Source organism: Scophthalmus maximus, chromosome 14, assembly GCF_022379125.1.
Source record: "Scophthalmus maximus strain ysfricsl-2021 chromosome 14, ASM2237912v1, whole genome shotgun sequence".
Lineage (NCBI taxonomy): Eukaryota > Metazoa > Chordata > Actinopteri > Pleuronectiformes > Scophthalmidae > Scophthalmus > Scophthalmus maximus.
In genome coordinates, this window is record NC_061528.1 from 11,143,139 (window position 1) to 11,169,189 (window position 26,051).

General features: G+C 40.8%; 1 protein-coding gene across 6 annotated transcripts; it reads left to right on the top strand.

Annotated features, from left to right (window-relative positions):
- The first annotated feature begins 20 nt into the window (after window positions 1-20).
- grb14 (growth factor receptor-bound protein 14) lies at window positions 21-24,862 on the top strand. Of its 6 annotated transcripts, none has more exons than XM_047337344.1 (15): window positions 21-170; window positions 3,312-3,526; window positions 4,570-4,699; window positions 15,300-15,456; window positions 16,560-16,681; window positions 16,817-16,891; window positions 17,015-17,152; window positions 18,392-18,502; window positions 18,590-18,685; window positions 19,023-19,085; window positions 20,471-20,587; window positions 20,795-20,864; window positions 20,951-21,038; window positions 21,568-21,661; window positions 21,771-24,862. In XM_047337344.1, the coding sequence occupies exons 2-15, from the start codon at window positions 3,339-3,341 to the stop codon at window positions 21,915-21,917; spliced, it is 1,596 nt and encodes a 531-aa protein (XP_047193300.1). In that variant the 5' UTR covers window positions 21-170; window positions 3,312-3,338; the 3' UTR covers window positions 21,918-24,862. The 6 variants fall into 6 exon arrangements, 5 of the variants coding, with proteins under 5 accessions (XP_047193300.1, XP_047193301.1, XP_047193299.1 ...); XM_047337345.1 differs by lacking the exon at window positions 21-170 and adding an exon at window positions 2,901-2,953; XM_047337346.1 differs by lacking the exons at window positions 21-170; window positions 3,312-3,526 and adding exons at window positions 3,838-3,952; window positions 4,947-4,972.
- Window positions 24,863-26,051: the final 1,189 nt, after the last annotated feature.

Here is a 26,051-nt window from a genome sequence, read left to right on the forward strand (position 1 = left end):
AGCAGGTTGAATACCTGTTCTTCACCTGTACCACGTGATGACGCACGGCCGCTCCAGGAGCGCTGCGCCGCGCTGCGCCGCGCTGCGCGTGCGGCACCGGGAGTTCGTTTCTCCTCCGCAGAGGCGACAGGAAGAGTTTGAACTGGAACCTCCCCCCACAGAGGCATAAGGTAAGAAGAAGAAGAAGAAACATTCCAAGTCTGGTCGTTAGTTTTAAACTGGTGTGAATAAGGAGTCGGTCCAAGCTGCTGTGGCGCGGGGCAGGAAGGGGAAGGCGTGCGACGGGTTCACTGTCCTCCGGCAGTTTGTTTTTTTAAATTTAGATTTGAGTGTTTTAGGCTATTCGTTTCTTTGTTCGGGCTTACTTCACCTCCGTGTTTATGTGTTATTGTTGACTCGCGGGTCACGTTGACCGGTGAATGGAAAGTTAAGTCACCTATACTCTGAAGAGCTCCGGCAGAATGTACCGTGGCACGCAGCGCGAAGGTCGTTGACAGACGGACAGTGAAGGAGCCTTCCTGCTGGGATTACGAAGGCTATAGAGAAAAATCAATAAATCAAAGATTTGATCTCTCGCACCCATTTGTGACAATAGACAGACTTTCACAACACGAGGAGGCTACGAAGCCTTCTGCATTTGTAAAATTGAAGTAAAATATATTTTTATAATTTCTCTCAACAAAGTTTTTTGGCAAAACATAAAGTCTAGTCCGATGAATTCTACACCGTCGGTATAGTCAAACTCCCTGCACGCCCCCCCCATTTTTGATAACAACATATGAACAAATTATTTATTAAAGACCTAAGTATCAATTCTTAGGTCTAACACGTGACTGTATCACACACCTCATGTGGTTATTACTGTTGCCTTGAACATGATGAAGTGACACTGAATAAGCACAAATCCAACACCATTTTATTTTTCTACACCATTTTCTGGGAGAGGTGTAGGGCTGCAACTAACGATTATTTTCATAATCGATTAATCTGCCGATTATTTTCTTGATTAATCGTTCAGTTGTTTGGTCCATAACATGTCATAACATTGTGAAAAATGAAGATCCTGTTTCCCAAATCCCAAGATGATGTTTTGTTTTTCTCCACAAACCAGATATATTATAGAAGAGCAAAGAAATCAGAAAAAATTTACATTTAAGAAGCTGAAATCAGAGTATTTAGACTTTTTTCCCCTATAAAAACTACTTGAACCGATTGATCTATTATCGTTGTTGGTTAATAAAGTAATCGATTACTAATCCATTAATCCATTAAATGTTGCAGCTCCGCAGAGGTGACGCTGACAGATTGCATGACATCCCCGGTGTCTCACACTATGAATGGGTTAGCGTTGGTTTTGTGAAGATGCTCCTGCTGCTGCAGCACAAGTGTTTACCAGCTGCCCCCGACAGCTGCTTTGCCTCGCACATGCATTCACACAAGTTGACCCACTCAGTACACAAGTGTGGTGACCTGAAGCTGCATCACGCTGACCTGGGCAGCTGCACTTTGACTTAAACCCCTGACCCTCTTAAGCATGTAAGACTGATTCTTTTTTTTTGAGCAGAAAATATTCACATTTAAGAAGTTGAATCATAAAGTTTTGACCTTTTTTTCTTCCATCAAAACTACATTTAGGCTATTTGTTACTTTGTTTGCCGGGCTTTTCCCTGGCGAGTTCCAAACTTTGTCTGCGATTGGAAAATCTGGCTACAAATCGTGTAAACTAGGCATTATTCAACATTAGAGGCCGGTGGACATGGAGAGGTGAACAGTGACAGAGGCTCCGTTCTGCAGGGAGCAGAGGGCAAAGCACCATCTTTTAGTAGGTTTCTTAAAATGGGAAGAGAGAGAGGGAGAGAGAGAGACAGTCCACTTTACCAAATTCATCACGGTCCATTAAAGTACGAAATAATCAAAGTAGGACTGTATCTTGTCGTAATTTGAGACACTGTTAATAACTCCTTAAAATAGATTTGGCATTCATCTTACACCAATGCAATTAGCATTTGCATTGACTGATACCAAAAGAATGTGTTCCAGGGCTGTGGGTTATTTCTGGCCCTCTCATGGTGCCCCGGGTTTCTTGTCCTTGTATCAATCCTCTGCAGGACCTCAGCGGAATCATTTGTCTACCCTCACATCTAACTGCTCTATCCTCTTCAACCTCAGGGGTTATACTGTAATATCAACTCTGCTGGTTTTCCCCCCTTAACACATAGCAGCAACAAACTCGGATGCGTTTGCTGACCGGTTGTTTCTCCTGTAATCATTGTATGGTTTTCCTAAACATATATTATTGAGCTTAGCTAGAATATGTTATCCCAAAGCCACGCGGAGCACTGTTAATGTGATATATGATATAGGTACATGTGAAGGAGTGTGGATTAATGGAGACAGAAGGTTATACATATCAACCGCCACCTCCAAGACTGAGATTTGCCATTTCTGCACTATTTCCTTCCTCTGTATTTCTGTTTCAACAGCTCGCAGCCAGTCACGTTTACTAAAGTGATCAAATTATCCTTGTCCTCTGTTAATTTAGTGGGTTATTGCTTATGCTGCTGCCTGCTGGTCTGTATCTCCAGTAGCCTGTCAGACTCTGTTACACATTACCTCTCAGAGAGATGTTATCATCCCCCCCCCCCCCCCCCCCCCCACATGGAGCCTGTCACTGAATGACACAGCCCACAACACAACCAATTTGCTTGGCTGGCCACTCTGTACAGCTACATGCTTTCTACAGTTTGCTAAGTTTAAAGTGGAATTTGGATCCCCGTGCGAAGTCCATGACAAAAGAATAGTTGGTTTTTATGGCACTGGCAGCCCTCCCACATTCATTACTCAGCTTAAGACAACCCCCTTTTGTGTAAGTGTGAGTTGTGTGTACAATTGCTGCCCTTACAAAGGTTGCAAAGGGGAACTATATCAGAATCAAAAGCAGAGGAAAGGGAATGTAAGCGACAGCGATAACAAAAGACTTAATAAGCCTGGGCAAATTAGTTGATTATTAATACACCACTGTGTCAGAGCAAGGATGACTGTTGTGGGAGTCAGTGGGTTAAAAATATCTTTATTGTGGTGGATCATGTTTGGGTAGGAGGGATCGTTTTGCCCCACTGGGCCACCCTCGTGGGCAGCAGATGAGCCAGAGAGACTGGGAGTGTGTGTGTGTGTGTGTGTGTGTGTGTGTGTGTGTGTGTGTGCGCGCGCTCTGCTGAGCTGTGAGCAGAGGAGCCCCCGCCAGCCAGCTTGCTCCAACTGTGCTCTGCACACACTCCAGTCCAACCGCCTGTCTCTTCTCTCTGCTCCAGATGATGCCTTGGATTTAGCCGGCCCACATGAGTGATATGAATAACACACTGGACGAAATACACACTTCCAGAAGCCTCGGAGAGAAAGTAGATATTTTTCAGAGTGGCAAGGGTAATGTGAGTGGCTTTCCCAGCCCAGCCCTCATCCCTCTGCGAGCTCCTTCTCTAACACCAAATGCCCAGAAGACCAGGACCGCGCTCTGCAAGGGGAACAGGTATGGCTCAATTGTCTTTCTTTAAACTTGCCATGATTGGAAGCCAGTCCGTTGTAGAAGACTATGTCATTCATGTCGTCCTATAGTAGACTCTTTGTATTAGCAGGAGTGAGACACAGAGGTCTAGTTAAAAGCTGTAGCGCAGACTTTGTACCTGTGAACATAATTGTCTCGACCCAAATGCAGCTGTCGATGAATTGTAACGTATTATTCCAACAGTGCAGTTGGAGACCTGGAATCGAATCAGGCACCTGTTACTGTAGTTTGTGGGAGATAATTAGTAACTCAGTAACTGCTGTTTGTACAGAGCAGTGAAGAAAGTGTCCGTCAGAGGACTGCACCTTTCGCAAACCGAGGCCCTACTCATCTGCAAAAGTGGAATATTGTGTTGTTAATAATCGGGGTTTTTTCCTGACAGATTTAAAAGTGAGTAGATTACTATGACATGCTAAATGTATTTTTTAGAAGTTAAAGAACAAAATATGGCTCATTTCTATTCGTTACTCCCAAACACTCCCTGACTGGAACGATGCATCCCTGAGTCGTTGTGAAAGGTGACAGAGAATAACTGTAATTCTGTGATTATGATGAAAAAAACAACTTCTGTACAAATTGATTATTAGATTTCTTGATAATAAAATAGCTCACTTCCCACCTGCCAGCGGCTCAGGAGCTGTCTGTGTTTGTGTGCAACTGCTGTGTGTCGTCTGGGAGTTGAGAGCACCAGGGGTCCAAACAGAGACGGCCTTCTGCTCCCGTCAGATCTGTCAGTTCCTCTATCACCTCTTCCGCTTATATTTCCCATTCCTGCGCATGAGACACGAGTATCAAGCAATATGCTGTAACCAATTTCCAAACTAGTCGTGAAATCAGTCAAGCATAAAGTCTACTACGTGATTGCAATGTCACAGGCTAGGCAAAGTCAGCGTGACATACTTGGTTTTTGAATATGGGATCTCATATCGAACTTGAATTCAAATCTGAACAGCGCTTGTCTCTCTCTTTCTCCCGCTGTCTGTCTGTTGTTTTTTTTTGTCCTTCAGGAGCAGTAAAGAGGGAGAGGAGTCGTTCTGTTCTCCTGTTCCAAACCCTTTTCCTGAACTTATCCCCTCAACCCTCCCCCACTTTGTCTCTGAATGTTTGTTACCATGGACCAAAAGTAGTGCAACTCAGGTGAGTGTTCCATGTGCAGTACTTGAGGGTGTTTGCGACACAAAGAAGCATATTGTTTGAAAAAAAAAATGAAAAAAAGAATAAGGGCTCTGTTGAAACCTTTCCCATATGCTACCACAGGCTGCAAAGTTATGCAAATGTAAATTTTAACAAGTGCCAGAAAAACAACTGCACGCAGTGCAGTATTTGAATATGATTAAATGTGTAGTTACATGACGTTTTGCTTGTGATTTGTCTGAAATTCCAGGGCATTTGGATGGTTGAGCCAGTTATGTGAGTATGGAAATTAGTGACAGTGAGGGGATGAAAAATGCTGTGTCTGCACACTCGGCCAATCTGCAGTACACACGGTGTTATTACTTTTGAGAGCTCAGATTCCCACACGGTACGGTGGCCTCTAAACATCATCAAAATAGGCAATACATCAGTGTGATAGATGTTGCATTTGAAAAATCTGATTATAACTTCAAGGTTTACTCAGGAAATGCCTGGACTAGTGCCCGACAGCCACTCTTGTACATTTGTTTTAGCACAGGGTGTGTGATTTTTCGCGTAGTGAATGTGGGGAAGTACCTGCTGGTGCCGGAAAGAAGTTTCACTCCAAACTCGACCTAGTGCCAATTTTGTTCATTTGGGATTAATAGATGATAAAATCTTTGGATCACCGGTTGCCTGTTCATTAAGCCCCTCCCCTCTCAGTGAATGTCGCTGTGCCCAACGGGCTTTCTAATCTAGCACAGCGCTTGCAATTGACAAGTACAGTAAAATCTTTATTGCTTAGAGCTTTAGAATTTATTGTATCTTTGGAAACAATGGCTCTTTGATTTCACTTTGAGATGTTGACAGACTTCCCATTTGCTCGCCAGCAACTGTTGATATTCTCAGCTGAAATGTCCCTCTCTGTTTTAAGTCAGAAGAAAATGTAAGATAAGATATTTAACGTGATCTGTGGTTGATTTGTATACACATTCAGAACTCACTCTCAAAATGTGAAAAGAAAGCAGATTCATTGTGCTGGAAAGCTAACAATTAAAGGTTTCAAAATGGATTTGTCTATACATTTTCCAGGGCTGTTGAATTAGTCTGGTTTGTCAACCACCAGATATTTCCTGGATGTGAATCCTAATAATGTGTGCTTGAGTTGATTCTAGGTTTTTTTCTGTATCTTTGTGGTCTGTGTGTGTGTGAACTCATGTGTGCATGTGAAGCAGCAGGGGGCAGCTGAAAGCAGTGATTCATGGGAAAGCTCGACATGTCTGAGCTCTGCAGTTATACAATCATCAGCAGTATTAGACCACTCACGTGTTGCTTTCAGGCTGAGAAGGAAAATATATTCAGAGGTTTGTTTTTTGTATTTTTTGGAAGCTTGTGATTAGCACAAGAATGTAATCTAATTGGCATTTGTCCCTCCGCATGCATTGGTAACGACTGCTTGATTATCTAACACTGAAGCGCCTCAGCTTGACATACAAAGTCTCACATGAGCCTTTTTCTATACTCTTTGCTCCTCGCGCAACACAACATTGCCCATCAGATGATTACAGAGTGATTGCTAATTCTTCTGTGCTTGAACCAGCGTATTGTGAAGATTTGCATGAATTTGGCATTTTTCTTTGATGAATGCAGGAATAATCCTTCGTTTTCGCAGTAAAGAATTAACATGACACCTGGTCAAAGTCCTAATAGACAAGTCTCCCCACTCAGTAGCCAACTTGGCAACAACACCGGGGGACTCAAATTTCCCAACTAAATAAATGGCGAGAGAGCCAGCACTGCTTTTTAAATGGTCACCCTGACATAAAAACTGCAGGCATTGAATCACCAGTGAAATATGATGAAAAGCTTAGAATATTAGAATATTTGGTGACTTCTGTGTGCACCTCCTCCATCCTGTAGGTCAAAGCTGTGAACCTTAACTGTGTGCTTGCAACAGTATGGTTTGCTTGATTTGTTTCCTGGTTGACCAGTTGTAAAGCAGAGTTCTGGCCTTGATTTGGTCGGGCTGGAATATTTGTCATATAACCGCCATCGTTGGCGTTACAGACACTAAGTGGTTTGTCTCTCTTTTTATCCTCTCTGATCCATTTGACCTCGCTCTGCAACAAAGTGGCTTCCTATTTAGCAAATTTGAAGCGATCCTCATGTATCTTGCCAATGTGCAACACATTGTCCAGCCCCTCACTTTGATCCTTTTCAACAGCAGTATTTGGTGGCAAAAAGAAAGTGTGTCAGAATGAACAGTTGCTTTTGCAGGACAATCCTCATTTCACAGCTTTTAATCTGGTTTCTGTAGCACTCAAGGAACCAGTGACATCACTGTTCAAAGTGTGCACCACTCACCAACTCTTTCAACGTTTCTATAAAAGGGACATTTTCCATTGAGCTTACTGTTTGTTTGGCTAGTCATTTTCCCATCAGTTACAACTATCCCAAAATACCCATCTTCTAGGGACTAGCTATGATTATGAAAAGAGATGGATAAGAAAATGGCAGCAATGTCTGTTGTCGTAGTATCTCAAGTAACTCCGTGTTGAGCTGTGGCCCGCTGCTTGACATTTTGTACACAGGCTTTATACTATTTCACTTGTGAGAAACTGGTTTATCTGAGCCCCCTGCTAGCCCCTATGTTTGCAGTGTTGTGGTCCACTGACTACCACATTATTAGGAAGACAAAGATTTGCTGTCAGCAGAACCACCTCCAGGAAAAGTAAATGTCGAAATGCATATAGAGCCAGTGTGTAGTCAGGTGAACGTTACATAAAAATGCAAGTGTTACAGTAGGCTAAGACAACTGGATTGTTAGGACAGATCAGTTTCCACGGTGAATAAATCAGTGTGGCTGCTATACAACCTCAGCTGTTTCCGACATACAACTGTGACATGAGCAATTACTTTGTGAAATAAAATCCTCCTGCACTTTTGAATTTGACCTCAGGAAAAGTTCCCACTGGCAACTGCGAGGGCTTCGTCTCTGCAGACTCTGCCCAGCCACAGCACCAAATCACTGTGACACACAAAACTTCAGCACGACACGACGGTGCTGTAGATATGTGTGGGATTGGGAAAACTTTTGCGCTACCATTTTTTTTCATTGTGCAGACACAGTGATACTGTCGATGAGGGCAGAGTAACCTGGCTGTGAGTGGAAGAACAGGAATACCTTTACAATTAATACAATGGCAAAAAGTTTAGTTTTTTGGGCGAAGTTCAAGTAGTTGGCACCGCCTCCTCTCTCCAGGAATATAGTGGAGGCAGTCATGGTTGGACTCTCACCAGAAACCAGAAGCACACAGACAGACGGGTGTTGAGTGCCCGGTTCAGCTGTATGACTCAGAGGAAATGCCTGCCCCTTTAGAGATGTTATTTCAGATGCAACGCGCATCATGTCCATGTACTTAGCCTCTCCTCCGCAGCAGATGTTACGCAGTCCTCAGGGTCACGGATATAAATCATCTGTGAGAAAGCTGCTTGCTGACAAAACAGAGCTACGCTTATGGATAATTTGTGTTTTACAAACTGGAATCAATCACGATTGAATCCTGAGGGAGCGCTGGTGTCAGTCACAATCACTACAGTCTCCAGAGAGGCCGCGGTGGCCGTCTTTTCTCTTCTTCTTTGAAACTATTTACTATTATGGATTTTTCATAACATAATGAACACACTAATTTGAATGGATATATATATGTAGTCATCTGGTGTTTGATGCACATGCCCCTTTATTTCTCTCTATCTCTGTCTCACCCTCTTTCTGACTTAAGTTTTGTGGGGTGAAATATAAGTTTCTTGTTGGTTCAATACACATCGCCTGGCTTCAGAAACCGGCTCTGAACTGAGATTTGATGCACAGGATTACCTCGGTATTAGTCTTACTCACCAGATGCACACTGTGGGTAAAAGTCCACCATCTAGTTCAAACGGCATTCTCCTCCTTCTCCTTTCGGCCCGTCACCGTTTTAAGCATCCCTTTTGCCACTGGAAACAACAACAACCTCCAAGTTGGCAACACTTGGATTGTGCAGACAGCACGTAAAAGATATTGTGACGACCAGCCTAGGGGAAACCTGAGCGCAACATAATTTTATTAAGTAAATACTAAGTAAAGGTGAAAAAGACGATTCACTTGGATATTGTCAAACAATGAAACATAAATCAATTTCCAAGAAGGTTGGCCCAGTTAGGTGTACATTTCACAGCACACCTCTCAAGCACAGTTGCCATCCCTGCGCCAAACAAATTGGACAATGCAGAGTGAGGTTGTGCAGCTGCAGTTCCTCTAGTGATCACTGGATGCTGGTCACCTAATTTCTAGCTCTATATCCCTTGGCACGAGTAATGGCCAAGTATCGCGTATTTCCATTATCAAGGGTTTAAGTTTGTAATTCTGCACCAGTTGAGCGACACTGATATGTGTCTCTGGCTGATTTTTTACTAAGTATATACTGTAAATCCCTCTGCCCAGAGGTGGGCGTGCACTGAATACCTGCACATGTGCACCACTGCACCTCAGGTTGCCGTCTTGTTACTCTGACAGAGCCCGCAAAGGGTTCTCGCTTGAATCAACTGTGGTCAAGGACGGTGTGTCTGGAGCTGGCTTTATTATGAGAGTTGTGGAGACTATGTTATCATTCTGGCTCCATTAATTCCAATTTTATTTTAGCTGTGTGATACTAGCAGCGCCTGTTTGTCTGTGCTCTCACAAGTCGTTGCGCTTCGTCACACGTGAATCCTGTTGTGGGAGGTCATTCTTTTCCCGTCTGTTCTCACAATTTGAAAGAGAGGACAATGACTGTTGCCAAGCTTCCACATTCAGTGCTGTGAATTTAGATATTTAGAAAATTTAAAAGCAGAGTGCTGTCTTTTTCCAGCAGCTTTGCAAGTTCAGCAAAACAACTGCAAAATCACACTTGTGGCACAATCGGTGACTGATGATGGGATGTTGTGACATCACGGACTTTCAACTGACACATTTTGAACAGACACTCCGTGGCCACTGCTTTATGACAGGTCCTCCCAATAAATCTTGAAGTGTCAGTCCTTCTGTCTGTCTGTCTGTCTGTCTGTCTGTCTGCCCCTGGTATCTTTTGCATACTGTCTCTTGTGTAATGACCCCTCTCGTATAGTTCCATATAGATAAGGAACGATAAGATAATCCTTTATTAGTCCGGCTATGGGGAAATTTGCCCTGTTGCAGCAGCAGAGAGGGTAGTAAAAATAGAAACATCAGTAAAAAAAAATATATATGAATAAGTAAAGATACAATATAAAAAACAAGGAAATATAAAAAAGTAGAAATAATACATACAATAAACCAAATATATACAGTGTGAACAGAATATATACAGTATAACAGGATTGCAATATCAGGTATTGAAATTGCATAGAAAGACGGTGAGTATTGCACATTAAATGAAGTTACAGTACAAGTACCAGTTATATGCATTGCAGTATGTTAAAATAGAGGCAAGCTATAAACATACATATTTAACCTCAAAGTGTCAACCCTTAAAACTCAATTCTGAAAGGGTTTTTTCTCGGGATTGTCCTGTAAAGACGGCACACTCATATTTGCAAGGCTGCTTTTTATAGTCTTACGGTTAAAAAACGGATTGTGAATTATGGCTGTGGGAGTGAGAGTTGGTCTGGGTGCCCATCCCTCATTCTCTCTCTCAAGGAGCCTGATGTGTTTGTGAAAGCAAGGTGTTACTGATCAGCACTACTGCTACTTCTAGCCTCCTTCTACTGATCATAATAATATAAATAGAAATCCCTACATGATGCTCTTTTCAAAACTAATAGGAAATAAGACCTTAAATAGTCAAAACAAGGTCTTATGTTGAGGAGAAATTTTTTTTTGGATTTTTTTGGATCTAATTGGCTAGTAAACTGCAGATTGTTGAATGATAACTTTTGCCCATTGTCTTGTCTAATATCAGCCAGCACTCATAGGGTAAATGACATTCTTGCAGAATCTCCATGGATATTCGCATAAACGTTTGAGCAGTGAAATGTATTATTTGTCAGAGACTAAGAATAGCCATGTGGTGTCTGGCTACAAAGAAGTCGAAAACAACCTGATGCGTGTACTTTCTGGGAAACCTTCGGCTCATTTGCATTATCACTTGGCAGAATTTGCTACTTTGATTCCAGTTATTTTAGCTTTCTCTGGCCTTGGGACTGTATATTTTAACTCCGTTCACCATGAGAAAACCCCCCCACACACACACACTTTCAGATTTGGAACTGCTTTTTTAAAAGGAGCGAAAAGGAAAAAGCTTTTACATTTCCAAGGACAAAGGAGGAGTTTGTGGTTGTAGGGAGGCGACATGACTGCGTTTCTCACACTTTGATTGTGAAGGATCGCAATGTTAGTTGTTTTCTGTAGTATCCAATACGGTCACCATGTAGACTTTTGGTATTATATACCATATTATGTACTATTAACTATTCACATTACAACCATCATTTGTACATTATCATTTTTTTTCAGTTGCTACGAATGGATATTTTTCCACATAGTTATTAGTGCATCTAAGACAGAAGCATGAATTTCCATGCCAGAAGAGTCACCTTGCCTGCCATCACACCACTTTGTCTGCAGAAGAGGGTAGGACTTTCAGATGGATTTCCTCTAACATTAAAGCTTTTTTCCCTTTTTACTGGCAAAGCTCTTCCTGATTGCAGATTGTTTTGATTTGTTTTGTTTTGTTTTGTCTCAGATACCGCTGGATGAGCACTATGTGGTGGCTCATCATATGTAAAACTTTCCAAAGTTTTATCATCATAAAAACTTTGGAAGGTTCACATACTGTTCACATTATTTGCTCACAACAGTTTAACGATGCTATTGCCAGTTGAAAATCAATTTTCCTAATTTAAATTGTGTTTTTGAAAAAAAAATGTTAGCTGATTAATTTAATTTCTTTTCTTTTTTTTTTATTAATCTTTGACAAAGAATGAAGATGTCATTTGAAAAACTAATATCCATGTTGTTGCTTTTTCAAAATCTGCCTTTCCGTACATGACATTGTTACAAAAATCAGTCTATCCCTACACCTTCGTGGTAATTGGCTTCTATTTACAATCACACAGTCACTGAGATGTCACCACATCATCAGTCATCTAACATCACAGCAAGTGCAGTTAAAAATAAATGAGGGGGATTGTGGTGACGATTGAGGGGTCTAGGGACAATTGGTTCTATTAACGAACACACAAAGCATTTATGACTTAAAACATTTTTCTGCTGCACTAATTGATTTCCTCATTGGAGTATGCCTTTTAAAACAAATGGCATTCAGGCTATCTGTATTTTTAAGTGGTCCAATTTAATTGCTCAGCACTTAGAGCCCTTAGTTAACAGCGTAGTTAATATTGAAGTGAAACCTACCAATAAGGCAACTGTGAAGATGTAAATAGCACCCGGTCTTGCCATTAAAGAGAGAGTCTTGTGTGAAGGTGAGACTGTTTACAGTGTTATAACCGTGAGTAGCAGGGAGGACATTTCTCAATGGTTGTCGTAGAAAGACGAGGCTGGAGGCAACCTCCACGCCACCACCCGGTGATAGAGCTGCAGCTGTGAGAGTGCAGTTCAAGGTTAAACCATAGTAGTCTAATTGGCAACATGGCTCACACTGTCCTGTCCTTGAGATAAGAAGGTCTTATAGAGGAGTTTCTATTCAACAAAGCTATATATAGTCCTACATAGTCCATGTCTGCATTTACTCTACCTTGTATGGACCTTTTTTTGGGGGGGTGGGCTTTTCATTGGAAGACATTTGTAAGACAGCACATTCTGTTCTGTTGCACTTTCCACCACTTTAAGCCTCACCTCTGTGATACAGTGCCACACAGGTTAGTAACAAAGTGTGTCCAATGTTGCTTGCAGTTGCATACCGTACAGTCTGACTGATACGTTGGTGGTCAGACATTTTTTAGCCAAAAACATTATGACCACTCACAGATGAAGCCACCAATATTGATTATGGTAACATTAACTCATGTCAAGGCCTGGTATATATAAGGCCCGCAAGTGAACAGCGGGAGAAAGTCCCAAGCAACCACAATAAAGGATCAAATTAATATAGGGCAGAAGACTGGGACAACTGCAACAAACAGCAGGGCTTGTGAGATGCTCCCCGTCAGCACTGATAAATACATTTTGACAGTCGTTTGAGGACAGACAAACCATGAAGTGATGCATCATCAAAGCGTGAAGACTTTCAGCAGACTCTCTAGCACCAGTCAGTTTCAGCCATAATCTTCGAGTTGGAGGAAGCAAAGACTTTTGTTTGGTTCTGCCATTTTTACAAAGCTAACTATTTTGAGTGGAAGACAGTAAATCAATGTTGAGTCTAACTACTGCCGGAAGTTGCCTAGATCTGTGCTTGACACTACAGGTCTATTAAGCCGGTTGAATAATGGTCACTTCTACCAAACTTACAGATTCTAGTATATCGGTGATGAGCTTAACAACCTTAAAATAAAGTTTGAGCCCCTGGAACTAATTATTTTAGTTTAAGGTTGTGAAACAATGACACCCACATTCTCTTCCCGATTGGGTCTTATCACTCACGACTCATTGCAAACCAAGTAATTACTATTTACTATTGATCCTATTTAAGTTGAGTTAGTCTGGTTTGTTTGGAACAATAATCTGTCAGAAGTAACTCTCCTGGTGACATTCTTTACTTCAGCTTGTTGCAACATAACTGGTGCGCATGATTGACACGATGTAGGCGGACGTGAAGGCTTTTCAGGTGAAAGCATGTGTACATTTGGATCAGGGCTACTTGCTGATGAATGCAGCTCTGTGTTCACTGATAAAAGCATCGGCGGGTTATGCAGTATGCTGCCTTGCCTGGCCATTCATTATAAACTCTCAAACAATGATTAACAGTACTGTCCACTCAGTGTTTTCAATTACCTGGTGTGGAACAGTGATGCATAATATATAATATATAATTCATGATTACTTTGAGTTATGTGATAACGATTATTTCACCCAACTGTGGATATCCTGAATAGCTTTTTTATTGCTGAAAGTAGTAATTTAATCTTAAATGCAACATCAGTAGGAGACTTTATGTCTGCAAATCACAGGAGCCAGTCAAGCGATTGATCCACTTTGATTTGTTGCTGGTATTCACAAAGCATGCTAACATTTATTACACTTTGCTGTGTATTTTAAAATTCAAACAAAAGATGCATACATCTTTTTATACGACACAGTATGTTTTGATTTGATGAATTTGCACTTGTGTTGTGCCAAGTTCTCATTTGTTGTGGTCTTTGCCGCTGAGATGTTTCCAAAATAGATTTTTGATGATTAACCTGTAGTGTCATGATACAGTGTTGGATAATTTACACACTGGTACATTTGGTTGCTGGAGTAATCCATCTAATAGACATCTACAAAAAAAAGGTGTTAGACTTGTAAGGCTCCACGTGGTCTGATTAAATGGTAAATATCTCATGCTGAGAGGCTTCCATTTGCTCCTGTCCTTGAGAGTTCAAACCTCAGCCTTGTTGGAGATCTCTCCCCTCCTGTTATCGCCACAGAAGGAGTCCTGCTCGTCCTGCCCAGCTTTTTAAGTACCGATAAAACAACCCCACCAACACCAACACCCGACCACCCACTATCCCCCCCTACCCCCCACTGGCCAGTTTTAGGCTAAGTTGACCCAACTAGCATTACCAGAACCATTGTTATTGCTCTCTTATGCTGAGAAATCTGCTTACCATGGGTGTGTGAATGTGAACAGAGAGGGGGGGGGGGGGGGGGGGGGTTGGAGCCTTGTGACTCTCTCTCTCTCTCTCTCTCTCTCTCTCTCTCTCCAACCACGAGTGAACGACAGATTGATCTCTGACCTCTGGAGTCCTCACGGTGAGGAAAGGTAGCAGGTGATTTGAAATTGAGCCGCAGCAATACAGATGCATGGAGTCAGAAAAGCGCTGTGCTAAAGAAGCGGTTTCGTCTAAGTACCTCCTTTCAGCTCCACTGCAGCGCAGAGCGAGAGAGACAGAGAGAGAGAGAGAGAGAGAGAGAGAGAGAGAGAGAGAGATGGACTCCCTGCCTCCCAGTTGACACTCACTGTGCCGTCTGATGCGTGTTTTTATGTTTCTTACAAAAGCTCTCTTTTGCAATGCTGTTGTTCTCAGCCATGTATAGGCTATAGAGGTTGCCCAACCTCTGCTTGGTTCTTAACAGAGGGGGGCGGGGGGTAAGTTACACTTTGAGATGGATTAATTTGTGCTGCGCTAAGCGTTTGATGTCTCAATGTGGTATTGAGAGATTACCGCATGCTTTTCTTCACAAACTAAAGTCTTTACATCCTGGGCAAACAGATTTGTGCACATTGTTCTCCACTTTGATGGCTTTTCGCCGACTCTGATTTTCTGAATATTTTGTAGCTGTAATAGAAAACCATGGCTACCTCACTGTTGTATCTAGGTCAAACTGATTAATTTGTCTGATGCTCTGCCCCATGTTCAATATTGTCAATTGCGTTACTTACAAAAACAACAGTCTACTTGTTCTCCCTGAAGGTAAAAAGTGTCCCGTCCTGGTGAAGGCTTTGTTGATTTGATGCTGCTGTTGCAGGTAATCAAAGTTTACAATGAAGATAACACCAGCAGAGCAGTAGAAGTTCCCAGTGACATCACTGCCCGGGACGTATGCCAGCTGTTCGTCTTGAAGAACCACTGCATCGACGACCACAGCTGGACCCTCTTTGAACACTTGTCCCATCTTGGAATAGGTAAGATAGTGTTTTTTTCTGCACAATTATCATCTTTTAGTGAGAATCCATGTGACAATCTCAATGACAACATGGTCATTATAAAATCTCCAAATGCTCAAGATGTGTTTAAATGGAAGGTCCTGCTACAACCTGCTATCAGAGGCTCAGATCCACTCTTGGAAATATATATCTCATTTTTATTTTATTTTTCTCTGACAGTATTAATTATAATTTTTGCAATGAACCATAAGTGAAGTAAATGTTTCTTTGAAAGCATCCTTTCAATCTGTAAACCAAATTGCTCAGTTAGAATGTCATGTGTGGCTTTACGTATTCTACACCTCTGATTCGTCGAACACATTTTTCAGCAATTCAAATAGTTTTCTGGCTCGAGGAGAAAATTTCCTAGCACGGCTTTGCTGTAAAATCCAAGTTGATTTTCAACATATACATGACATATACTGTGATGTCAGCTTATTGCATGTTAATAAAATGTACATTTCCTCATTTTACATTCGATAGTGGTGCATGAACTCATGAAATATAGCTCCTAGTAAACCAACAGTGAAAAACACAACATATTTGTCAATGATATCTGCAAGGGGACATTAATGATTTCTCAGCTGCATTTTCACACAATTCACACATTACATAATTCCTCCATCTGTCCTGTTCCAGTCATCTTTTTTTAGTCAAGACTACGTTCTATTGCTCTCCAATGAGTTCATATGTAAATGGTATATCTATAGATGCCCCCCCCAATTGAATCATTTATAAGTCATTTTTCATTAATCATAACAAGCTACTCGTTGATTTTGTTCATTCATATTTCAACACTGCTTTCCATCGCTGCCTGAACAGCTCCTCTTTTTTTTGGTTCTAGGAAATAATTAGTTTATGTTGTACTTCTTGACTTGAGAGCCACACTCAACCAGAGATTACACACTGATAAAAAGTTGATAATCAACTCTGTGCGATAAAACGCTTGCAGGAATAGTTTTGTCCATGATTTAACTTGGTTTGACATTATAGATGATTCTATTGGTTCTCCATCTCTAATCCACAGAGCAGTGACAAAACGGGTTAAGCTGTTTTCTTTTCTTTCCCCCGTGTCTCATCAGAGAGAACCATTGAAGACCATGAGTCGGTTATGGAGGTGCTATCCGGCGGGGGGATGGACACAGACAGCCGGCTGTATTTTAGGAAGAATTATGCTAAATATGAATTCTTCAGGAAACCTCTGGTGAGTTTGTGATGAAAGTGTGTGTATTAAGATTTATTCAGTTAATTTGGCATTTGGAATATCACCCACCAAGTAGAATGTGGCTTGAGGAGGTTAAAGAGTGTTGTGATACTGATGCTGCTTTCATATTGGTAGGAGTTTTTCCCGGATCACATGGTCTCCATCTCCAGTGAAACCAATGGGATGCTGGATCACTCTCAGCTTGTTCAGGTATCGGTCTCTTTCTAAGAACAGTGAACTCTCTTTGACCTTGAGGACCAATTGTGACTTTCAGAACCTCTGTGGTTCTACCTTGAGATCATCCACTGACAAATATTTCTCTACCTCAATCAGACTTTTCTCAACTCCAGCACTTGTCCAGAGATACATGGGCACCTTCATGCCAAAGAGCAAAGCAGGAAATCTTGGAAAAAGTTTTATTTTGTCCTGCGACGGTCTGGGCTTTATTTTTCCAACAAGGGAACTTCCAAGGTCAGTGAAACAAAATTGTTTAGAGAATATGTGAATTGACGGAGAATCAACAACCCAAACTATTCTGGTGCATATAGTCTTTTTTTGTACGTATTTACAGTACATTGGTGTGTCGTGTATTTTTCTTCTTTTTCCACAGTAAGCACCCATGAGGGGAAAAAATTGCATGGCAACAATTGCAAAATTATTTACAAGGCTTGACTTATACTATGAATAATTCATCCTAGTCCTGTGTTGTTACACCATGGGTTCATATATATCTCCCTCGTGTTGTGAGAGGGCAGGGGAACAGGTTGAGCTTGATTTTCCTTAGGTCAGCTGGCACAGCAGCCGGGCAGAAACAGTGCTCTCCGTGCTGCTGACACGTGAACCTTATACCTCCGCACCAGCCGTGCCAACGCAAACTCCTCGACTGCTTTCATTTCCTACAACAGTAGACCTTTTGTTGTCGAGCACAGGAAGGCTTTGGTACCGTGCCCACTTTTTGCCCTAGCAGGTTTACATTCATCTGCGGGCTTGGTCAGTCAGCACAGACGCGGACAGCTGTGGCTTTACTTTAAATAAGGAAGTGGGAACAGTGTGTCACGTGAAAGCAGAACAGTGGTAGTCCTTGTGCTCTCTTGGAAATTTATCTCCGGCCCAATGTGACTGTTCATACCGTCTCAGTACAGCCCATATTTATATTCCTGAATACATCTCCGTCATTACAATTAAAGGTTAGTCACACCCTGAGTTACTGATAACAGATTCATAGATAAATATTGATCGATGAAATATGTGCAATATCCTGGGTTACTTGCACATTTTCTCCTGTACAACCTATTTAGCCATAACTCATATTTCCATATTGCACATATTTTATTTAGTTTTTTTACTAATATTTTTTCATATATATCGTTTTATTGTTTAGTTTTTCAAATTCCTTGTATGTCAAAACCTTCTTGGCAATAAACATGATTCTGATGTATTTAAATAGGCTAACCTCCACCTCTGTCCTAATTGAGCTATTATGTGCCTTCTCCTGAAAAGATTAGACTGTAACCATGAATTAATTCAAATGCAGTTTGGTATTTATCCACTGTTTGTAGTTTTTCATTTTAGATTCTCAAACCAAGTTATGTCTTGAGCATTACAGACAGACATGTTGTGAAAATGAATATTAGCAATGATTTGATGTGAAATGAAAGTTTATACCTCTACTGTACTTTTGTGTTATTGTAACCTCTGTTTGTGTAACAGGAACCGAGGCATCTCCAGTTCATTGCCGACTTTAGTGACAGTGATGTCTACACCGTCTTGTCAGCCAAAAAGCTACATGGAGCGCCGACAGATTACGGCTTCTGTGTCAAGGTACCATTCGCTTTCACAGACAGGAGCAGAAGTATTGATTTCCAGCATGTTGAACCCCCTTTGTTTTGATGTAACGTCTCTCTCCAGTCCACGAAGTGCAGTTCAGCGCGGGACTTGAAGCTGTTTTGTGCAGACGACGAGCCGACCAGGACCTGCTGGATCACAGCCATGCGCTTGTTAAAGGTTGGCTTGCTGATCACAAACTCCAGGTCTATGTCTAAGAGGAATGTTGATTCAATGCTAGCATCAGATTTGGCTTTGGGAGGAGGCCGGGGGAAAGTATTGAGTGATGCAGGATTAGCACCCGCTCTCTTGATAGAAGCAGCATGTGTTCGTTGTCTGGATGTCGGCAGGAGACAGTTTAAAGCATTAGACACTCTCCTGCTCGTCTATAAATAATATACACTGAAGCACAACAGACCGATTTATCTGTATCTCTCCTTTTTCATCGTGATGCCACAGTTCTCCTGAAAGAATTTCAGAGGTTTTAATTGAAAATACTGAAATCTTCTCATTACAGTATGGGATGCAGCTGCACCAAAACTTCATTCAGCCACACCAGAAACAAAAAGCCTCACCAATGGTAAGCTGAAGCTCTTACTAGATATTTCACTGTCTTGTGGGAAAAAAATGTATTTTTAAAGCTGCTTTACTATTTCTATACAATGACAATGAATCAAATCACTACGTGAAACTTTGCAGTTCACCTTGTCACTTTGTATGGCTCACAAACTGCACTTATCAATCTCATTTCTAGCTACAACAGGGACTTTATAATGCCTGCCAGGCACATATTACGAAGTATAATTGTCACCCCCCTGGTCAACTAAGGAAAATGAACGGAGCATCACAGGCAAAGGTTAAAGAAAATCTGTTGGAGGTAGTAACACATGCTGACACATACAGTCACAGTGTAGCAGTGTTGTAATATAATTGCATAGGACAAATAAGGCACCTTCAGTGTGTTAATGCAGGGTTCTTGTCCCGGAATAGCCTCAGACTCTTCTGGGAGTATTTTTGTGGCAGTGAACACAATCTATTTCTGGCTTTTGGACATGTTCGTGAACCCTCTCCTTTCTAAAAATACACAGCGATCAGCTGCTCTCAGATTTAACATCTCATCACCTCCCCTCTGCTGTTAGAGGTTCATGTGTGACCAACAGCCTCGCCAAGAGGATTAGCTGGAGAGCTCGAGGAGTACATGAATCTGCCAAAAGCAGGGTCGGGCTGGTGAATCGACTTGACAGATTTAGCTGTACATGCTACCCTGAGAATGGAGCTCCGTAGGCTCAAGCTGAAAAAGTAAATAACAGCCATATTTAGTGTTACTGTTAGTAAAACTTTGATAAGGTACCTTTGTGTGTTGGGGTAGAGTAAATACGAGTAACTGGAATAGATAGATAGATAGGTAGATAGATAGATAGATAGATAGAAATTCTGGAAAGCTGAGAAATTGCAGCTTTCCGGAATGTCTCTGTCCTCAAACTAAACACTGCTCACTTTGTTTTGACCATTAAATTGCACGTTTCATCGCTGGTGGGAGGAATGAATGCGGCAATTTTGGAGCTTTGTGTTAATCCTGATAAGAAGAACTTTCTCCAGCGAGCGCAGCTGGTTAGATGGCAGCTTAAAAGAGTCAAATGTGCCACGTGTCTTTCTCCACACAGCATCACTAATCCTCTTGAAATGGTGCTTTCTGTCTGGAATCATCCAGAAATGGATGGAGTCATGTTACTCAGACACTAGATGGCAATACAATACCACTACAGACGGCAGAAGTCGATTTACTTGCTTTCCACAGTACAAAGAAAACCAAAAAATAAGAGGAGCCTTGGTTATTTTGGACAGACCCTCCATCCATTTTGTATACCACTTATCCATTAATGGTCACAGGAGGGGGGGGGCTGCACACACCTATGCACATACGGACCATACAAAAATAACACCATATTAACTGTATCATTTTAGAGAAGCATCTCAGAAAACTCATTGGTGGCCATGGATTTTTCTGGTCAAAAGAGCCGCGTGATCGAGAACGAGTCTGAGGCGTTGTCTGTGGCTGTAGCGGAGGGCCTGTCATGGAGGGTAAGCTATATTAATGTTACTCTTCTCGTGGAAACGTGTACCATGTACTAAGAGTTATTACGAGTTATTAAGGATGTAGCAAATAATGCTTGTAATGTCAACCTCATAAATGAACAACAAATGGAAGAGGAGAGCAACACAATGAATTTACTATATTTCTAAAATTGATTGGACTAATGCTCCGGCCGTAACTCCTTTGTGCCTCAGAGGAAAAGCCTCCACCGTCTGAGCAGTCACGGGAGCCCCTCCACGTCACAGAGCTCAGTGTTAAACATAGGTTCGTTGGACACGATTTTTTTTATTATTCAGATTTTCTGACATAAATAATTTGCAAAATGCATATTGTCTTCCTGTGTGCTTCAGTCCTCCACTTGGCCCAGCCCTGGTTCCACAGCAAACTGTCTCGGGATGAGGCTCAGCGTCTCATCACTCAACAGGGTCTTATCGATGGGTAAGCAGCTTCAGTACACTTCACTCTTAATAATAAGTCATCTGCAAGCATGAAAGTACTGTTGTTAAAGTTTTTTTTCCTGTTAGATATATTTAATTTGATTCACATTTGACTTGCACAATGCAAGTCCCTTGTGTTTTTAATTCAAATACATATTCAGCTTGGCAGTGCAGTTGTTGTGAGGGATATAGGTACAAAATAGATATTAGAACCACTTTAGAAATGTGTTATTGTATTATCACAACTTCTGAATTTTTTCTTTACATATTTTAGTTTGTCAACATACATCAAGCAAATCTCCAATAAGCAGCATAAAGGGGGCTAAAGCAAGAGTCTGTAATAAATTGAACCTTTGGGGAAATTTTTTTGATGTTGCGTTTTAATTAGCAGCAGAGGCCACATTACGTGTTTGAATATGTCACTTTCTTCACAATTTAGGTTTATTGTGTCTGTATTTTAGAAAATCTTGAAATAGGGCAAAAGTGAGGAATTTTAACGACAGCTACAGCGTTTCCTTTTTTGTTTTCAGAGTATTTCTCTTGAGGGACAGCCAAAGCAACCCTAAGACATTTGTACTGTCCCTGTGCCACGTGCAGAAAGTCAAACACTTTCAGATCCTACTTGTGAGTATATGCTTGTTGTTCATCCTCCAAAAATTACCTCCAAAATTTGGCCCCTCATTTTTGTTTTTTTAATATGTGACTTTTCTCTTGTATGTGCTTGTACGGGTAGGTGGATGATGAAGGGGAGTTATTTTACAGTCTGGATGAGGGTCACACACAATTTACAGACTTGATCCAGTTGGTGGAGTTTTATCAGCTAAACCGCGGGGTGCTGCCCTGCAAGCTCAAGCACCACTGTGCCCGGATCGCCCTGTGAACCAGGGGGAACCGAGAGGCCCCCGAGGGCCCATGTGCACCTTAACTCTAGGGCCTTTGTGGACAAACACTCCCAGTGCTCTTGTGCCTTGACAAAGAGAAAGATGCAGTCCAAACAATAGCGGAACAGCCACGCTCAGTGAAACTTCATTCATACCGTGGCACTTGGTCTGCCCTTTATGTTTTTCTTTTCAGAAAAAGCTGAATTTGATAATAGACGGTATAATTAACTGACTATGGACGCTGAAGATGATGTGCACTATTCGTCTGGTGAACATTATTCTTTGGCCCAATAATGTGATAAATCCGTTGTGCAGATTCAAAACATGACTTCTTGTCCTGCATTTTGTAAAGCTGAATGTGTACTCAAACAGCTCGTGATTCTAACTACATCATGACACTAATGAAAGAAAGTTGGGTTTTTTTCCTTGGTAAGTGACACTTACCAAGGAATTATAAATATAATGTCTACTGCCGTATGTATACAGTAATTTTATATTGTATACCTGTCAGTTAAATAGTCTGTCAATGATAATGAAGGTTGAATCCCAACAAAGGCAGAATTGTTCATTTGCAACCATTGCATTCTGGGAATTGTAGTACACAACCCCTCTGTCCTGTTAAATCCGAGTAAAACTCGTACTTATTATTGTCATTGCATCTCTCTACTATTCAGGTATTATTTTTGTAAGAAAATTATTGTTTTCTATTTGAGAGAGAAAATGGCCTCTCAGGAAGATTCACTGTGCATGCTGACTGAGACTGATGTAGAGAGGAGGTCGAGAGGAGGCAAAACCTCACTAGCTGGCACTGTCATTGATTTTAAATGTATGTGATTAAATGAAATGTTTGTACTACGTGCAATTAGTTGTGAGCTTGCTCTAGATTAAGAGCAGTGATATATTTAAAAAAAAATAAGATGGGAATCAGTACGTCTGATTTCGAAATTAAATTCGAAAATTTAGCTTTTATATTTTTATTATATACTATATTATATTATAAGATTGGGGTACAAAGTTTTGCAAAACCTGGGTGGGTTGTATTTTGACGTTATTGTCACCACAGCTGTGGGCATACCGTTTCTGACAAAGTAAAAGGAGGTTTTTCCTAAATCACTGACATAATTGAAATGACCATCTTGTTTTTGTTGGTTCATCAGTGCATTGAGCAATGGATATCATGGACTACATAGTTTATATATACATACATATATACTATGTGTGTGTGTGTGTGTTTGTAATGATGACTTTTATATGATTAATTATCATATTTGCTGTTTTCTGTTTTAGCAGTTATAGAATTGCATCATCACATTTTAAATCACATGACAGTAGATTTCCTCGATGTTTAAAAATTGCCAGCAATGTATAATTCATGTGTGGTGCAGTTCAATAAGGAGCACCATTAACTGGTAAAGCTTAAATAAGATCTGGTGCAGAATGAATGAATCGATCACCAGGCTAATATAGTCTGTCTTTATTTATAATATAAAACACTATACATTTTAGGCTTTGTATAGTATATTTCTCTGTAACCAGGGCATCATATGAATTAAATATTACAGAAAAATGAATTGTCTACCCTAGCCTTCTCATCAGCACACAGTGGGGTGCTTCTCTGCTAAGATGTTCTTTTTTAAATATATAGTCAATCCTTAAGTCACGATTCTCTAATGGGACCCAGTGCATCGTTAAATTCAGCCACACTTTAGCGAGTGTATGGGACACATTAGGCCAACACATTAGGTCCTCCATGGCACAATCACTCAAGTATTTTTTATAACCACTAGATGGTACTAGAAGCATTTTGCTTCTGCTCGTCTACATTTATGTCTGAAATCATATTGTGTCTAGTGCGATTCAAATGACATAATACACATTAAACGTTTCAAAGATGTACATTGGGTTTATGTTAACTGAAAAAAATGTAAGATTCTAAAAGTTTGTGCTACTAAGACCAAACTGGTATCGATCAACTGACATTTTGGAAAGAATGAGCTGAGAATACACCAAGACACATGCATAGACGTGAGGGATTAGGAAAGTGTATTTTTCCTGTCTGCTCTTGAGTAAATTAATATTACAGGTGCAAGTAATGAGTTCTATGATTTCCAATTTTATTTCCAACTTTAATCTTCATTTGGTATTTAAACAGATATTTCAGTATGAAGTGTAAGATACAATTATGGTTCACGACGCAACATCTAAACGGCAAAATGTCTCGCCTGTGTTAAACAATCTCCTCTGTTCTGATACAAGCACGTTGCCCCTATACCTCTCCTGCTCTACTTCAATAGCACATTTCAAAACAGTTCTCACATCCAGGGGAGATGTGCGCACACAGAGAAGTCTTAAATGCACCCCTGCTTCCGAGGTCTTGTGCTAAATGTTGTTTTGGATGTATTCCTGCCATTGATCGGAGTCTGGCTGCAGGGGGAGAGATGGCAGCTGGGAGAGACTGCGCTTCCTTTAATGAATTCATCCAGCTCTATCCAGCCCAAACGGCCTGTGGATACAGCAGCTCTCCAAGTAAAGAAAGCCTCTCTCTGCTCTGTCTCGGGCCCTCATGGACAACCACCGCTGTTTGCAACATTTCGCACTACTACACTGGATTCACTCTTGCCTGCACCCTTACTCTTATGACTTCAGGTTTTGTACTTTAGCGTAGTAAGCTTCACTTTGTTCTGAAATGCCCCTCTTGTTGTATTCCCGTAGTCTGTTTTCAGTTATCTGGGCTTGGTTATGAGTCTAGGAGCCAATGAGGCTAGGTTTGTGTAGGGTATGCATTTAAGTTAAGGTTGGAGGATTTAATTATTAAATGGGCTTTCCCATCATGAGTATCTAGAGCGAGATTTGAAATAATTTTTATTATTTTTTTAGGTTGCATTTTACATCTCAAAAATGTTTGCTCACTTTAGTTTACAGCAATAAACTTACTTTTCATAAACACTGGTCACACAATCATCTTGTCTTAATTGCTTATAGATCAGAAGCAACAAACACGCACACACGAAAACCTCACACAATTATGAGGTACTGTAGCATAATACCCCCAATTAGATCAAACTGGAAAAGCTTGTCTTCATTTGGAAAAAGCAAAGCCAGTCTTTATGTCAATTACTTTGATATAGTTTGTAAATCTGTGTCATTACTTCTTATCAATAATCAGAATGTAATTTGGTAAGTAAAAAATAGTAGGCGACGCATCATTCAGAGCCCCAATATATATTTACCTGATGGATCAAAGGAATCTTTTATTTCTACATTTCTACTTTCTGTTTAAACATGGAGGCAGTTACTTGACGTGTCCAGTTAATAAAATAATATCTATGCATTTGCACATTTGATATTTTCTCAGACCTTCAATATGTTCTTACAGCAAGATTTTCCAGGGTTGAAATCTTTAAGTCATGTGCAGTCACAACATTATTTCTCTGTTTTAAAGCAGAATGTTAATGTACACACATAACACTTTGGGGTTGTAAAATGCATACAATTATATACAACAGCAGCAACAAAAAAAAAGGGTATTTATTAAATCTACAGTCACCATCCAATTATAATACATGTTTTTACACACTGCGTGCCAGGGTGTGAAGGGGATTTTCTTGGTGTTTTGAGCATCTTTGGTAATGTTTTATGTCTCAGATAATTGCCCAGACAGTGCTTGCTCTATAAGTTGCCTTTCTAACCTCTGATATATTTTTCTGGAGGTCTTGGATCTGGCAAACAGTAAGTGCCAAGCTTTGTTAATTACAAGGATAACACATGCACTCGTACTCAAATAATGGATGTGGTTTGCAATTTCAAGTTTTAATAATCAATTACTGTCTGTAATTCTCTGTGGAGTCACAGGATAGTCATTAAATCTCAAAAGGCAAGCAATGTGGCTTTTTCCAAAGCCCTATTTTTAAATACATAAGGGAACAGGGTCTGCTTTAATCCGGCGCATTTTGTTGCCTTATTACAATGTAAAGTAGCTCAATTAGACCTCGACAGTGCCGCTTGTAAAATGACTGTTTAAGACAGTGAGTGATGGACGGTCATATCTACGCTTATTCCTGCAGGAATTGAGCCAACAAGGCCAACAGCGGAAATCATTTTCTGTTACTGGAACACTGCGGATCAGCTTGTTT